The 16681-nt window shown below is 34.8% G+C and overlaps 1 protein-coding gene across 5 annotated transcripts in view; it reads right to left on the reverse strand.

The window, feature by feature from the left end:
• The window catches only part of LOC105194126 (inactive rhomboid protein 1), a 178526-nt gene that overhangs the window by 2742 nt on the left and 159103 nt on the right, over positions 1-16681 (reverse strand). For 2 of the 5 annotated variants that reach the window (XM_039456858.1, XM_026138132.2), the window contains exons 11-19: positions 10324-10643; positions 9322-9408; positions 8627-8821; positions 7332-7515; positions 6008-6244; positions 5875-5901; positions 5281-5471; positions 617-913; positions 94-247 (exon numbers count right to left, since the gene is read on the reverse strand). In XM_039456858.1, coding sequence (XP_039312792.1) covers positions 94-247; positions 617-913; positions 5281-5471; positions 5875-5901; positions 6008-6244; positions 7332-7515; positions 8627-8821; positions 9322-9408; positions 10324-10643 — 1692 coding nt within the window. The remainder of the gene's footprint in view (positions 1-93; positions 248-616; positions 914-5280; positions 5472-5874; positions 5902-6007; positions 6245-7331; positions 7516-8626; positions 8822-9321; positions 9409-10323; positions 10644-16681) is intronic. The other 3 variants (XM_026138136.2, XM_026138135.2, XM_039456859.1) reach the window with 3 other exon arrangements.

The following is a 16681-nucleotide window of genomic DNA, read 5'->3' on the forward strand; positions in this document are numbered from 1 at the left end:
ATTTTTATAAAAAATTTCGTTCGTCAATATTAGTAATTAAATCTTTATTACTAAATTATTATTAACAAGAGAGTTCAAGGTTTAAATACTCACTTCTGCCCTATAAGGGACAAAGATTGCGCTGGCCAAATTCCCAGCAAGAGCACCAATAAAGTAGATCAAAGCAATGCGCAACGAGCCTGTTAGTTTTTCCAAATCTCTCATCAGAAAGTATTGGATCAGCAACGTAATTATCAAGTGGACGATTCTGAAAAACCAATTAAAATTAACATGTAAATCGAGGATTAATTTTTTTTTAATTCATTTATTCCGACTGATCAAGCAGTTTTATTTTATTTGATTTTAATAGCATAAAAGTAAAATATTAATATTACTTTGTTGTTTAATTTTATTTTAATTTAATTTAACAGAAAATTGATTTTATTTATTAAACTGAATTTATTGGAATAAGTAAATTATGAAAATTTTTTTTTCCTTTTTAGCTTAATTTGTTGAGATAAACTGTATATAAAATTTGCAATTAAATAAATTCGTGATCATCATTCATCTACTTGATTAAACGTATTTTACTTGTTCGAGATATATTTAATAAAATAAAGATTTAATGTTTTATTACCCGGCATGAAGAAAAATGGTGGTAAAAAGTCTGTAGAACTGGTCCGGCCATTCCGGATGCAGAAATGGTATCATTCCGCAGACGTCGTGCAGACACTCCACCTGGGAGCATAGAGATGCCTCTTCGTGAAAGTAACCATGGACAAAATCACAGTACTCCTTCGTGGTGATTCGACACATTCCATGAATCCCGATACAACACGGGTGGCCGATCACTTCGCACACCATATGCTCCGCCATCTTATCCTTGTAACGGCCGATGGGAAAGTTGGTGTTGCCCCGTTGACCCCCGTTTTTACTGTCAAAAATTTTTCGATGTTTTTTTTTCTTACAAAATTTTTTTAATTTTTACAAATTATGATTTTGCTTTCATAAATTTATTTCCGACGTACAGTCTCTAGTGAGAAATGATTACAAAATCAATGTCGATTCGACGTACCATTTCTCACTGGATAGACTATAGAATGAGGTTTTAAACATAGTAAAGAGGAAAATACCGAGAAAAGTATGAAAAATGAGAGGATAAAGAGTTCAAGAAGAAAAAAAGAAAAGATTATGGATTAAGATCAAAAGCATAGGACAAAAAACCTTTGGCATAGTACAGATAGGGAAGGCTGTGTTATTCATATATATAGCACAAAAAGCTTGCAATAACTGTTCCGGTCGATTGATACCGACCGGGTATAGTTAGATGGGACCACTATGGCGCCCGCCGTTCGTGGCGCTGATTACGCACAGGCTCCGGCGTAATGGAAGCGCGCATATAGTTGTTAGGGCCTCTTTCACCAATCTAACCAATCGGTTATTCCATTGGAATTGACCAATCGCATTGCCTGTTGTGTGAAATAACAAATGCAATTGGTCAATTCCAATAGACTAACCTCTTAATTAGCTTTAACCGAGATTGGTGAAAGAGGCCCTTAAAGACTCACGAAGGACGAGCGAAAGGCATTGCTTGTTGTAGTTCTCGAGCGTAATAAAGTATTTTCAACAGAATCAGCTTCTGCCTTCTGGGTCTTTCTTTCAATCCCGTCGAACATTTAACAACTGGCGCAATCGGTAGAACGCGATGGATGCTATCAAGAAACAAAGAAAGATCCAGAAAATAGCCACAAAGGCACTCACGATTTTTACGGCAAAAATGTGATTGTTCAAATGAAGACAAGATGATGGCTTTCCAATTTCTCAAGACAAAGATGACGGAATTAGATGCTGTGTATTCGACATATAATCAGGCACTCTTCCAATCAGACTTGGACAAAGAGGTTATTTCCAAGGAACTGAAATCGGACGACGCATATAAAACACAATACCGCAAAAATGAGGGTAATGGTAAGGATGCCCGCGATACCAGAAAACGAATTAAGCACGAGGATGACCAATACTGCTAAGACCTCGAAGTTTCCAAAGTTTTCTGTAATTCCAGCCGAAATTTAACAATATCAAGGAATGGCTGCCGTTCTGGAGCTTTCAAAAGCTTTAATTCAAAAAGATAAATGACGATATGTCAATAAGCAGTAAAAACAAGTTCCAGTATCTACTACAAGCCACCGGTCCGAATTCTCGGGCGAATGAGATCGTGAAAAGTTTCCCCACAGGCGAGAATTACGCAAAGGCAATCGCGAGCTTGAGAAATCGTTTTGGAAGAGACGACATTGTGGTGGAATTTTACGTTTGGGAACTTCTGGCTTTCGTGCTGCAAAACGCCGTGAAGGGAAACAAAAAGCTGTTGCTGACGAGCTTATACGACAAAATCGAATGCTATATATGAGCGCTGGAAACGCTCGGAGTAACGATGGACAAGTGTGCGGCCATGCTCTACCCATTGGTCGAGTCGTTTCTTCCAAAAGTTCTATGAGCATGGCAACGCAGCTGTCAACGAGGAATGGCAGAGGACACCAGGCAACGTGTGACTACCGATTAACTGACACAATTGTTGAAATTCCTACAATTAGAAAAACGAGGAACGTATCAACATGGCGCTAACAGGATTCGGGTTATCGACGAAACAGAATAAGACAAAAAAGTTAAGAAATAAACCAGAATCGTGAAAGAAAACGGCCAGCGCTAGCGTTCTTCTTGTCGCGAAAGAGAAGAAAAAATTGGTCTGTATTTTTTGTAAATCGAATCACGAAACCCAACATTGTGAAAACGCACGTAAGTTAACGTTAGATGAACGTAGAGCAATTGTCAAGAGAGAGAATTGTTATTTCAGTTGTTTGGTACGAGAACACGCGACACAAAAATATAGAAGCAGGTTAAAATGCGATTGGTGTACGAGACGTCATGTTCTATTGATGTGTTCGGGTATATTTTGTAAAAAGAGCGATCAAATCGGACGATAACAAGAAAGCGGTCTCGGATGGCAATAAGAAAACGGTCGAGAATTCTAATTTAGCTACGTTTTGCGAAAGGCATGATGTGTACATGCAACTCTTCCCGTGAAAATATATTCGACCTCACGGGAGAAAATTATAAGAGTGCTTATTGATACAGCCTCGCAACGTTCATATATCCTCACCGATATCACGAAAGATTTAAGTTATAATTTACTTGGAAAATTTATAGTTACACATGCGTGGTTTGGTGGAATTAAATCCGGGGTCGAAAAACATGAGATATTCCAAAGACACTTGAAAAGTCTGAATGATTCATACGCATGCAATTTTTCTGCTATGAATCAAAACGTTATTTGCAGCATTATTTTGAGCATTAAAAAAGACACTTGGGTTAACAAGTTACGCAATAATAACATGATCGATATCAGAGAAGAAACTAGCTCTATAGGCATTTTTATCGGTGCGGACGTGGCAGACAAATAAATGACTAGTCAAAAATATAATTTGAAAAATGGACTAATAGCTTTTGAAACTCTCTTAGGTTGGATAGTAATGGAAAAATTGCCGATGATGTTTCAGAGATTGATACCACGGTAATGCTTACGACGCTGTTAGTGCAAAAGACTAGTCTGATCTGTAGCGTTTAGATGTCATTGGTATCCCGGATTGGGATTGAAAAAACAGATAAATTGGAACAAGAGGAACGAACTCAAGAATTTCTGCAGAAAACACGTATTTAGCCAATTATAGTTAAATATGAGGAGAATAATCGACCATGGTTGGCCAATTTCTTACGGCTTAAGGCTTACTACACCTGTAGACCGGGACTTATCCGTCATTAAATCAATGCCTTGAAACGGAACCCAATTTGATTGAATTTGTGCCATCAACTCTAAATAAATTTCAAAAGGGGGAAATTGGAGTGGTGTCGGATATTAAAAAGACATTCTTGCAAATTTCCGTACACAAAGAGGATAATGATTATACGTTAATTACGTTCTTCTGGATTGTAAATAACGAAATAGTAATTTTCCGTCATTGTCGTGTAATTTTTGATTAACGTGTAGCCTCTTTTTATTAGCAGCCATTATAGAATTTCATTCATCGACCTACATGAAGGCTATGGAAACCGAAACGATAATTGAAAAATTAAAAAACGTGTTTTATGTAGACATCTGTGTAACAAGCGTAAATTCAGAAGAAGAGTTAGAAAACTTTGTGTACAAGAAGCTACGTCAATTTTAGCGGCAGGCGTATTTGAATTACGCGAATGGGAAAACTCAGGTGAAACAATAGAAAATGAATCGAGTCTCGTTTTAGGCATTTTATGGAATAAAAAGGAAAATACGATATCAATCAATCCAGCACTACTAAACGAGAATTTACCTGATGTCATGACAAAAAGAACAATTCTGCAACACATAAAGTTTTTGATCCCATAGGTTTTACATGCCCTGTGTCTTTACTACCCAAGCAAGTTATTTAAAGAATTTTGAACAGAAAAAATGGACTGGGATACCGAAATCAAAGACAATTGGCAATCAATCGATTCAGAAACTGATTGAATGATTTAATTAAGTTAAACCAGATTAAAATTTCGCGAAAACTGTGTAAGAGAAATTTAACGTTACACACATTTTGTGGCGCAAGTGGACTAACATACGCGGCGGCGGTATTTGCTAGAGTTAAGAACGGGAATAACATAGACGTTAGACTTCTAAATGCTAAATCTCGTATAGCTCCGCAAAACACTACTATTTTGCGTTTAGAATTGATGGCGGCCACCATTGCAGTCCGGCTAACGATATCGGTATCCAAATTTTTAACACGAAAAATTTTAAAGATTACGTTTTGGACAGATTTGACGACGGTCTTAGCGTGGATTAATGAGATACGCAATGGGGGACATTCATCTGGAATAGGATAAAAGAAATTTGAACCCTTCGAAATCGCACTGTATTTCTGAAGGTAGATGTTTTACCATTGTATTAGTAATTTTGCAGCAATGTTTTTGAATTGTTGCAATCTCGCAATGAAATATTCCTACAATATTTCTACAGTGTTTCTACTATACAAGGTAAGCTGATAAAATAAAAAAAGATTGCAACGGACGGAGAAAGAGTCATGATAGGTAACAGATGTTAACTAGTCATTAAGTTTAAGGTATGGTTAGATATTGTAAACTCCTCTTTCCGTAAAAAAGCTAAAGTTAAATAAATTCTCTTCATAAACTTATTTCCGCAAAAGAATAGCTAAATTTCATGTAAAAGTATTCCGTCATTTGCAGAGAAATCGGATAAATACACTTGATTGGTAAAACTCTCACCTGAAGCGTTGGCTAAAAGGATTGGTTTTCCGGCAGATTGGCCACTTGGTGATATCATCTGGCCACTCGTAAGGTGCAATGCTTGCCGGAGCGTCGCAGAACTTTGGGTCCAGTCCGCAAACTGATCCACTGATACGGCCACCGGGCCCGCTGTCCCCGGGTCCCCACTTCTTCCAAGTCGATATTGTATTCTATAAAGTTTCAACGTAATCACAATTGATTTCATTGTCAAGATAATTTTCGAAGCTTTAAAATATATACCAAACTCCTAGATTGAAACATGCATAAATTAATAACAACAGAATTCGTAGTACGCAATTTGTGATAGCAAAAGAAATTATACAACAAAAGTTAACACTTTAGGACTTTTCTCTTATATTAGATTAAGACTTTAATAAATTGGAAAATTAATAAATAAAGCAGGAAGTGTTTCTTCTTACATCACAATTTTTCTACATTTCAATTAAAGTAATGAAAAATTGTGATGCATATAAAAAGCGATAAATGGAAAATATTCTTTCTTGTTTCTTTTTTCACTCAAAAGTGCCATTTTCTGGGGAGCTAAAAAGTCGTAGAAAAAATTACGTAATTTACCATAGCAGTGGATCTCAATCCTCGGACCTGTTGGGCGCGCATGGAAAAAAATTTTATTGTCATAAACATACATGGCCGTGAAGAGACAATGGGATGTTAAAAGTGTTATTTCGAAATAATCTGAAAAACTCACAGAACAGTCTGCTTTGCTGGACTGAACGCAGCCAGAGTCGTCGTTCCTGATGCAGCAAGCGGTATCCCGTTCTCTTTCTCGCCACACATCGATCTCCTTCAGTATCTTGATATCCCGGCGCATACATGGTGCAAACTTAGCGCCAAGGTGAATTAAATCCGCGGCTCTCGGGCCCAACCAGAAGTTCGCGGGTTCCTGATAGTCGACTTGTTGTAATGACAGACTCGTTACGAGAACCTGGATACAATTCAATTCATATTACCTTAATCATGATCAACTCTTACTGAGAAATGAAGAATTCCCAATCGTCCTTTCACTTTTGATCAAACAAACCAAAACGATAATCAAGCATTTACGAGAATATTTTAGTCTAGAGTGCGAAAAAAGAGTCTATCTTTGAGAATTTTTTCAAAGAAAACTAAATGTCTAAAAATTTTTATACAGCTAAATGTTGTTAACTTTTACGTAAATTTAAAATACATTTTTGAAGTTCGTTGACACGGTTTCTCAAAAAATATTGCATTTACTTTAATTTTTTTATATTTACATGTAAAATAAAGGTCTCTTTATCGCATAAACTACAATTATTGTGATATTTGTAAATATAATATTTTTTTCTCGAAATTAAATTAAAAAATTTTATTAAAAAATCAATATATTTGTTTTTTAAACCATTTTTTACAATATTTTTTAATTATACTAGTTCAAACTATCATAATAATTAAAAATATTCTAAAAATTATTTATTTTAGTTAATTAAGTTGAAAGGCTGCAATCATGTCCACCACTGACACATTTTATTTTTAAATTTACGTAACATAACAAGTAATAAACAATTAGCCATACCAAAATTTATAAATATTTACTATATGCAAGATATGTATTATAAAAACATAGAAAAATATGTGTAGCAATTTTCTTTACAAAAATCCTAAAAAATAGATTATTTTTTTGCGCTTTAGACTAAAATATTTTTATAAATGTAGCTTCAAATATTTTAAACAAGCACAAATTGCAATATAAATTTAAAAGAAAACAAAATTTTGTGGTAAACAAAGATTGAAGGCACTGTACTTGTAGTTGTAGTTTAAAATGGTCATTCGCTTCTTGTTACTTCAAACAAGGATTGAGTAGGTTTAGCGTAATTTGCTTTGATCCAAGGTAGATAAAGAGAAAGTTTTATCTTTTCTGTGCTGTAAGCGTAAAACGTTTGAATTTATTTCTCAGCAAAATTAGTTTTCCAATAAGCCTGACGAAATTTCAAAGTTCTTAAGAGGCGAATAACACAATCGTGAATAGGCGATAAACAGTGATCTCTGCTCACCAATCCCGATCGATGGTTGAGATCCATCCCCACAGGACCGAATCCATAACACGCCAGCGATATTATCAGAATCAATACTTGCACAGTAGTGATCCAGTATGTGAAGTACGGTCGGTGATCCTCGAAATTGTCCAATTGCTTCTTTATGTCCGGCTTGTGCGCGACGCTTTTCCGAAATGATCGCCTGAAATAACGAAGAAGATAAAAAAAACTTTAATAATTCACCGAGCTCTTATTCCTTTTAGTACGTTTCGATTCCTATGAATTCGAGTTTGCCAATAGATAAAAATGTTTTCTCTACGATAACGGCATCCGCAATACGCGATATACAATCCAATATCAAATTTTACCGCAAATACATGTAATAAAATTCTTCAAAATTCATTATTACCATGTTGTCTCGCGATTTTGAGCGTAGATTTTAAGAGAAAATTATTTTTTATTAAAATAATGGCAATTATTTCAATTACATCCTTTCTGTTTTGCTCATTAATTTTGACCGTCTTATTTACTTTCATATTTAACAAGGATACGAGCGTTCATATTTATGTTTATGTATTATTACGCTGGTCTCACAATGCGTTCGCGTATAATAATTTACCGTTTAAGTTTCACAAATTTAATTTTTCTTTTATTCATCACACATTTGGAGAAAATATTTATAATACTCTTAAACATTAGATTGATTGCAATTATAAATTAATCAAGGTACTTCTCAGGTTTAATTTCTCAAAGCATGAAAACGATATGATTTTTTTCCGACACACTTAAAAAACATTTTTGATTCAACGTTTTAAATTCATGGTCAGGATTGGTTCTTCGCCATCGAAAAAATATTTATAATGGTATGCGACTAAATTATTGTAACACGCGTTATAAGGTTCGATTTGAAGAAGGCTAAATAGAGTCAAAACGTATCTCTTTATTAAAATTAAAAGTTGTCTTTGTATTAAAATAATGGCAATTATTTAAATTAAATCCTTTCTATTTTGCTCGTAAATTTTGACAGTCTTATTTTCAGAAAATTATTCCCTTATATGTAAAAATATACTAATTACATACATAATTTATGCAAAGGTTCTAGCATAATTTAGAGGAAAGGATGTACGGCGGATTAATTAGTAAAGTTCATTTTAAATATTCTGGCTAAAATGTCCAAATGAAATTTACTCTTTCTCAGAACGCTTCACATCTTACACAGCCAGTTAATTGGTTTCCAATTAAGACAATCTAGCTCTCCCGCGGGAATTTAATTGATTTCAGACGTCGCAATAAGGAATGAAATATGAGTGTACCCGAAGAAGCGACCGACAATGCCCATGCCATATCGCCGCCGATTGCTGTTGTCGAAGACACGATCGATCGTGCTACGAGAGATCCTCGTGGCCCCGGCTACCTCCCGGCTGCGAAGAGTCACCCCCTCCTCCTGCGGCGCTCTCGTACTCTCCGCCGGAGGCGCGTCGTACTTCGACCTGCTCCAACTTGTTTTTCTGTAATCTCTTTCTCGTTGTACATGTTTGCGCGTTTGTCGGTCAACGACAGATCTACTTTGCGAATTGCTTTTGTTCAAATGCGAAACAGGTTTTGCGATCATTCAAATCGCAACGTGCCGCCCTTACAATGTCCAAATGCCAATAGCTCTCTCCGATTTTGTGAGAATTCAAAAGCGAAGGAGCTTTTATAAATTAAATTCGAAGCTTGAAAATAGGATCTTTCTTTTCATTTAATTTACAATAGGATCTAGCTTTTCACGTAATTAATCTTCTTATTTCCGCGACATTCATGAGAAATCATTATTTCTGATTTATTAGAAGATACTCGAGTTACCTTGGAATCGTTAACATAAAATATTTATTAGCCTCTGAAGCTGTAGTTACTTAATGTTAATAATTAAAATTTAATGTAGCTTGAGTGGCGCGATACTTTAAGGACAGTGATTTAAATTTTTATCAAAAAGCCTAATTAAAAAGTACAAAATAAGAACTCTCACCTGGAAATATAGTGGTCCCTCGTGATCGAACGGGGTCGTCTGACTTGTCCGTCGACCGTCGTCCTATCGTCTTTTTGCTGTGCGAACCTGCAGAAAAAAACATCTGATGTCCCGCCGTCCGAAAATTAAAACAAAAAGAGATTTGTACAACTAACAATTCTAATTTTCCAAGCGAAACAACAAGTCGTTAGGATATCAAAATAGTATTTACAATAATTGTTAACCCGTTGAGGTTACACTTCCAAATAATAACCTATCGGTCACATGGGGTCCATTGGACCCATCTGCACAAAATCAATCGCCATTTTCCAGCTTTTTGATATTTTACTGAACATCCCTTGAGGTCTGTTTTTTAACATCCAATAATTTTTTTTAATTAGAATTTAACATAATGAAAAAAATTCAAATAAAAAGAAATTGCATTTGACGTTTTTTTCAAAAATATTCATAAAATTTTTAATTTTTGAGGTAATTCAACAAAATTTAGGAGAGTATTCTTAAAAGAGTATACTTTCAGATAAATTTAACATAATAAAAAAAAATCAAATAAAAAACTGCAAAATTTCTCTTTTACAAAAATATTCATAAAAGTTTTAATTTTTGAAATAATCCAACAAAAATTTAGGGGTGTATTCTCAAGATAGTATACTTTCAAATAAAATTTAGTTTCGTAGAAGGTTGTTCGATTTTGAATGGTCCGTGTAGCCTTAAAGTTAGCCTGGGGTCTTTCGGTCCCCTAGTAGTTAAAACAAAAACGAGATGTGTACATCTAATAATTCTAATTTCCCAAGCGAAACAACAAGTCATTATGATATCAAAATAGTATCCACAATTGTTAAAAGGTTACTTTTCGAAGTTATTTTAACATTGTTTTGATGTCATCGTGACCTGTTGTCTGCTTGGTTTCCCCAAAAAAACGTGAAAAAAGTAGCAGAACTTTTAAAATCACGGCGTTTTAATTATCTCACGCACCCCAGAATTTCGTAATCCCATAAGACCTACCCAACTAACTCCTCGGTGCTAATCCCTTCGCGATCTTGCGTAGTGTCGAGAATATCTGCTATCTTAGCGCCGACCTCTTCGTCCTTCACTAATCCACTGGAGGTCTGATCGATTTGCGTCTGCGACTGTTGAGACGACGGCGGCGGCGGAAGCGGCGGCGGTGGCGGTGGAGGCCTCTCGAAAAAGGTTTCGTCCTCGTCCTGGCCGCTGTCAGGATCCGAGGTCACTGTCCTCGATAGATACGCGATCGTGCTTGGCGGGAAGCTCCGCGACTCCGGACGTGATTGTCCGCGTTCGCGAGGACGCTGCCTTGTCAACGACTGGAAATACACGTGCTCCGATTAAATAAGGCCGCAATATTTGTACTGTTGACAATTGCCCAAATACTTTCGTCAAAATTATTAATTTTTTTCTTACACTTTCGTTTATAATGCTGATGGAATGACTGCGGAAAAATTTCTTACAAATAGAGACTAAACAGTTTCTAAACATAAAGTTCCTACAGTAAAAAAAAAATAATGTTAACCTGCCTGAAGGAGTACTCCAAATTGAGAAAGTTTTGTTCAAAATCAATTGTTGTGAAACTTGACACAAACATACGTTAAAATTAGAAGAAATCTAATCAAAAGCGAACGGCTAAATGAGTCAAAAATCCGAAAATGGGACGTGTGGCAACAGTGCCTATTTGCCACGCATACAATTTCACTTTAGTCATAGAATAACACTGTTCGCAAATGGATTTCCCTCACAAACACTGCAGCTTTGCCGGCTACATGAATAGAGAGTGTGCCTAGGTCATCGATTATATTTACGCAGGTAGAGTACGTAGAGGAAAAATACATTTTTTTCCACTCATTTAGCTATTCAATTTTGGTTAGGTTTCTTCATATTGCACCTAGTTCTCATACTATGTTTTTCATGATGATTGGTTTTGTACTACAAAATTTCCCCAATTTGGAATATTTCTTGATTTTAACTTGATGTTGACTGAATTTTTTGAATTTGAATAACCCTATCTACCCACACATGGGTCTGACGGACCCTATGCGAGTGCTCATTTTTGCGATTTTGTGTGTTTTTCTTTTAATTGTAATTACTTGAAAATAAAATATTTTTGGGCTTTGTTTATCGTCTTTATCAAATTCTCAGATATCGATTTCATATATTATGAGCTAAAAAATATGCTAATTTCTATTCAGAGATGTATAGCATGTCAAAGTTACAGAGTCCTATAATAGATAGGGAGAAAGGTAACCAAAAATATGTGTGGAGATCTAGAGTTAAATTTCTTTAGTTAAAGATATAAATACTCTAACTTAAGTTGACTCTTTCAAGACGGTTATATTAAATAGATGGTACACATATGTACCTGGAGTCTCGAAAGGGTGTTAACATGAGTGTTTTAAGTATTTAAATTAAATACAAAGTTCAAGAATATTTACAAATTTAACTTGAAAATATTTAACTGAACTAAAGTTTTCAACTTGATTAAATGTCAGCTCAAGTATTTAACTTGAAAATATGTAAATATAATATAAATACTTAAACACACTGAGGTAATTTAATCAATTTGAAAAATTAAATCAAATCAACAACTTAATTTTTTTAGCATATGAATAAATTATAAAAATCAATTTAAAGACAGGTCTCAGATGTCTTCAAACGAACTTAAAGAATTAAAATAGTCTCTAATACTCCGATTTCAAAATTAACAAGTTCGATTTCTTGAAAGGTTGAAAGATTTAACGGAGGGACGAAGACACGCGAGCTGTCTTAACGGTAACGTTTAGAGAAGCAAAGCGTTGGAAATCGACGTTCAAAGTTTCGTGGCAGTCGCTAACTGCGTGCTACATCCCAGTTACGGTCCCGATACCACTAATAAACTGTCAGAGCTGTCGAAAGCACACTCACGCGCGGCGGCGCGGGCGGCCGGGCGCCTTCCGACCAGTCGTCCACTCGCCGGCACCTACTACTGGCTGCTAACAGCCAGTAGTAAGTGCAAACCAGTCGGCAGCCGCCTCCTGCGTCTGACCATCCCTTCGAAACTTCGTAAAACTGGCCGCATTAAACGGCAGTTTAAGTTCGCAACTTCCGTCGATATTGTTTCTTCGACCGTCCTGTCTTCCGACTGACGAGACAACAACGTCTTTGTCGAGCGAATCCACGCGCACATACGGTGCCACAGAGTAAACCGATAAAATCTTGTTAATGTGTAGAATCTTTTATAAAATTTAAAGCCAAAATCTCCCTTTGCAATTTCACCGAAAAATGGTTTATTCGTCATCGCTATTTTATTTTTATGAAATTATATAACTTTTTAATATTATTTTATTCATCTCATTATTCTGTAAGAGATACAGTTACCAACAAATAAATAATTTACAAGTTACCTTATTTTTGGCATTTTTTGAGGTAAAATATGTGTGGAGAGCTAGGGATAAATTTCTTTAGTTCAAATATTTATTTACTTCAGTTAAATATATAAATACTCCAACCTAAGTTGACATGAGTATTTAATGTATTTAAATTAAATATAGATAACTAAAGTTCAAGTATTTACATATTTAACTTAAAAATGTTCAAGTGAATTAAAGTTTAATATAAAATTACATAAAAAAAATGGCGACGACTGTCACGTAATCTTGAAAAAAATCCTATTTTCAAAAATTGATTTTTACTATTATTTATCCTTCTTCAAACCGTATAATCCTTATTTAAAATTTTTTTTATCAATTGCTCCGTTTTTAAGATGTTCCACTGTTTCCATTAAAATGAGCTGCTCCATATATATAATATTCCACAAATAAATAATATTGTATATCATTTTCTACAAATGAAAACTTGGAGAACATTTAACAACGTTGAAAGAACAAAGTAACGTGACGGAATGTTTCAAACAATTACGGAATCTCTTTATAGGGAAATCTCTTTTTAATCGAGCGTATCGAGACGATAATAGAAGATCGAGGGCTTCAATTTTCCAAAACAGCCTGGCACATTATTCAAAATGTTTGAATTGCCGAGGATGGCGATTAACGACCGAGAACCGTGCCGCGACAGTATAAAATCCGATCGGGAAGGCTCGATACGAAGCAATAAACAGGGCGAATGTTAATTCCCGCAAGCCGTGCACGAAATTAAATTCCGTCGGATTTCACAGAAGCCCAGCCCCGCTTCTGGAATTTTTCCGCTTTAACGAGTCCACCATTATCGAGAGAAAACACATATCTCACGCTCGCGTTCCCCGCCCATGTTAAATATCTCAATTTGTGTGTGATATAAATTCTTTAACGTATAAAAATATAAGATATTTATATTGGCAATTCGCTAAAGAACGAGGACAAATTCAACGCACAGTGCCTTAATTTTACGTTACGGCGACGTTGCTTTTCATTCGTCCGTCGTAAAAAAGAATACCTACAATTCGTCAAATTTTAACAATTTAAAAACCTGGTTCTATTGATACTCGCAAGGTTCATTCCTGAACGCAACACAATACGATAGAGAGCCAATTGCACGGAATTAGAAAAAACTTTTTTATTGAACGAAGTTAAATTAAATCCCGTTCACATAGGACGACACGGTTGTGAGGTTGTCATTGGGAGCCATCGAAAAGAGAAGACAAGGAAATTAGATGTTGATAACGATCAGCAATAATTCGAGACCTGATTAATTCGTACCAGCACGCGCGACGTTATTATTAGATTACATCATTGGCTCGCCATTAATATCGATCAATGATGATGGCAAACGCGTAATGAGCATTCACTGGGAAAATCCATCATTTTGCGAGCATATAATTAAACGCAGATCTACATAATCCGGCATTAACGACGTCGGCGGATGCGACCGCGCAGTTGCAACTTCGAAATGGTTGCAGTTATATCGACCTCGGCATTTCTACTAGGTCCACAGAGATGCTAAAATTTCCGAAAGAACATCAATGTTCGTATATCTTTCACATACTTAATGTTTTCTTCAAAAGTATCGCTGACAATGAAAACACGGCGAAAACAATCCGAAAATTCCTACAAATATGAAACTAGCAGAGATACGTATGAACCTAATTACATAACAATTTTCCGTTTTGGATGACAAACGGTTCTGAAAGCACCCGATCGAAGAACGTTTGAATTTCCATATCAGTCGAAGCCCTCTAATTGCTATGAGTTTTCATATTTCTGTATAAGAGTATTTTAGTCTAAAGGACCATTTTAAAGCCTACGGTGTATGAGGAAATATTTAAATAAATATTTTTTTTTATGTTTCCCCACTGCTTCCTCTCAATCGATTTTATTACAGTTGCATAATAGATACCCTCGAAAAGATAAATAATTTATGTGTTATGAAAATGAACTTATATGCTATTCTCACAAGCTTCTATTTTATTTTACATTATTTAAATTCTATAATGGCATTAAATCAAATATATAATATAAGATTTTTTATTTACAACGAATGTCGTTTGCTATACTGTTTTAAACAAATTATAATCTCTAATTCGTACAAGGACTATACAATGAGCTTAACACATTTTGCATTTAGTTATTATCGGACACTAAAAAATGTATACACAATTTTTTAGATTAATAAAATGATCAGGGAAACAATAAAAAAGTTTTATATCTCTTATTTTATTAATTTATTATATACGTTAAACTTTTATCTTTAATAATTCTTTTTTATTATTTTTTATCATTTCTGAGATATTACCAGAGATATAAAAAATCAAATTTTCTTTGAAGAAATGTTTTTATTATTAATTCTACATAAGGTCTCACACATGAAACGCCTGTCTTTTTGCAATCTTTTCATGTTTTATTTATGTATGCATAAATATGTAATTATTTTAATAATAAATTGCAAACAAAATATTCAAAATTAGCATTTATTTCAAAAAATTCATTCCAGAAAGAAAAAGGTAATAAGCATATCCTAATAATCTCTTTAGCATTAATGTTTCTGAATTTGATTTCGAAACTGTCGTCTTTAAAAATTTAAAGTAACAAATTCAAAATAGCGATCGAAAAGAATAAAAAATTTCAAGTTATTTATATTAAGCTAAAATCTTATAAAATTTTAGCTAAATAATACGTTTGCGGTATATATTTACATTTGGAACTGCTCGTAATATCTTCTCGTCGTTTATTTTGGATAATAGTAAAACGAAACTTTTTCATTTTAAAAATAATCAAAATTTGTTCAACACTGGATGCGTTATTTTGGATCTGTTACTTTGAAATTGGATTTTCAAATTTTAATTACAGATTTATAATCAAAAGCCTAAAAATTCACAAAATTTTAATTATTGTATAAGCCACAGTAAAATTAAAAAATTTGACAGTCAAATCTGCCATTTAAACTTTGTAAATTCTGACAAATTTGCAATTAGCGATCTCAAAAATTTACATGCTAAGATTTAGCAAAACATGTTTGAAAAAAATATATATACAACAAAAGATTAAAATATTAATATTAAATTGATGAAAGAAATATTTAAAAAGTTGTACGCATCTTTTATAACGTTACAGATCATGAAAAATCACAAATTTTTATATTTAACATCCTTTTAAAACATTTTTTATAGTTTTTCTTTTTTAAGTTATTAACCAAGATAGACAGAAAGTCATATTTTCTTTGAAGGAAGTGTTTTCATCCTCAGAATCGTTTATCAGTCGAAATAGAAAATTACTACTGTGATTAAATTGACCCGTACTTGATTTTTGCAAAGTATCAGAGTTTTAGGAATTATCTGGGTTGCCGAACCTTCTTTGTTAGTAGAAGGAAAAGCTGCACGAATTGCATGACTAAACCTTCTGGATCAAGGATAAAATAAAAAGCTTTACCTCTCGTCCCTTTGCGGGAAGAGGTAGGAAGGATTTCCTTATTTACCTCTCGCATGAATGCGGCAATGCGCGCAATTCGCCATTTCCGCGAAATTAAAAAGAAGATGGAATACAAAAGAGAAAGAGAGGATGAGAAAAGTGGCAAAGAGAAGGAGGGAAAGAGAGAGAAAGAGAAGCACGCGTCGCGTCCGTCGCACGTAACGAAGTGTTTTAAATCTTAGGGCGGCGTAACGAAGGGAGTAGATTACCCTCGTAACTCGCTTTACTCGCCCTTTATGCGTCCCGTTGAAGGGATGTAATTAATGGCGGCGTAGCGCGGTACGGCTCGGCGCGGCTCGGCGCGGCGCGGCGCGGCGCGGCGCGGTGCACGCGTTACACACGAGTTTTTATTAAAATTTACATCGTCCGAGCGTAGCGCGACGTAATAAGGAGACAGCGGCGCCATTTATTAGCGGAAATCTAATAAACTCCATTATTAAGTAAGATCGGCGCTGCTTTAATCAGAGCGCAAC

The sequence above is a fragment of the Solenopsis invicta genome, chromosome 13, assembly GCF_016802725.1.
Source record: "Solenopsis invicta isolate M01_SB chromosome 13, UNIL_Sinv_3.0, whole genome shotgun sequence".
NCBI lineage: Eukaryota > Metazoa > Arthropoda > Insecta > Hymenoptera > Formicidae > Solenopsis > Solenopsis invicta.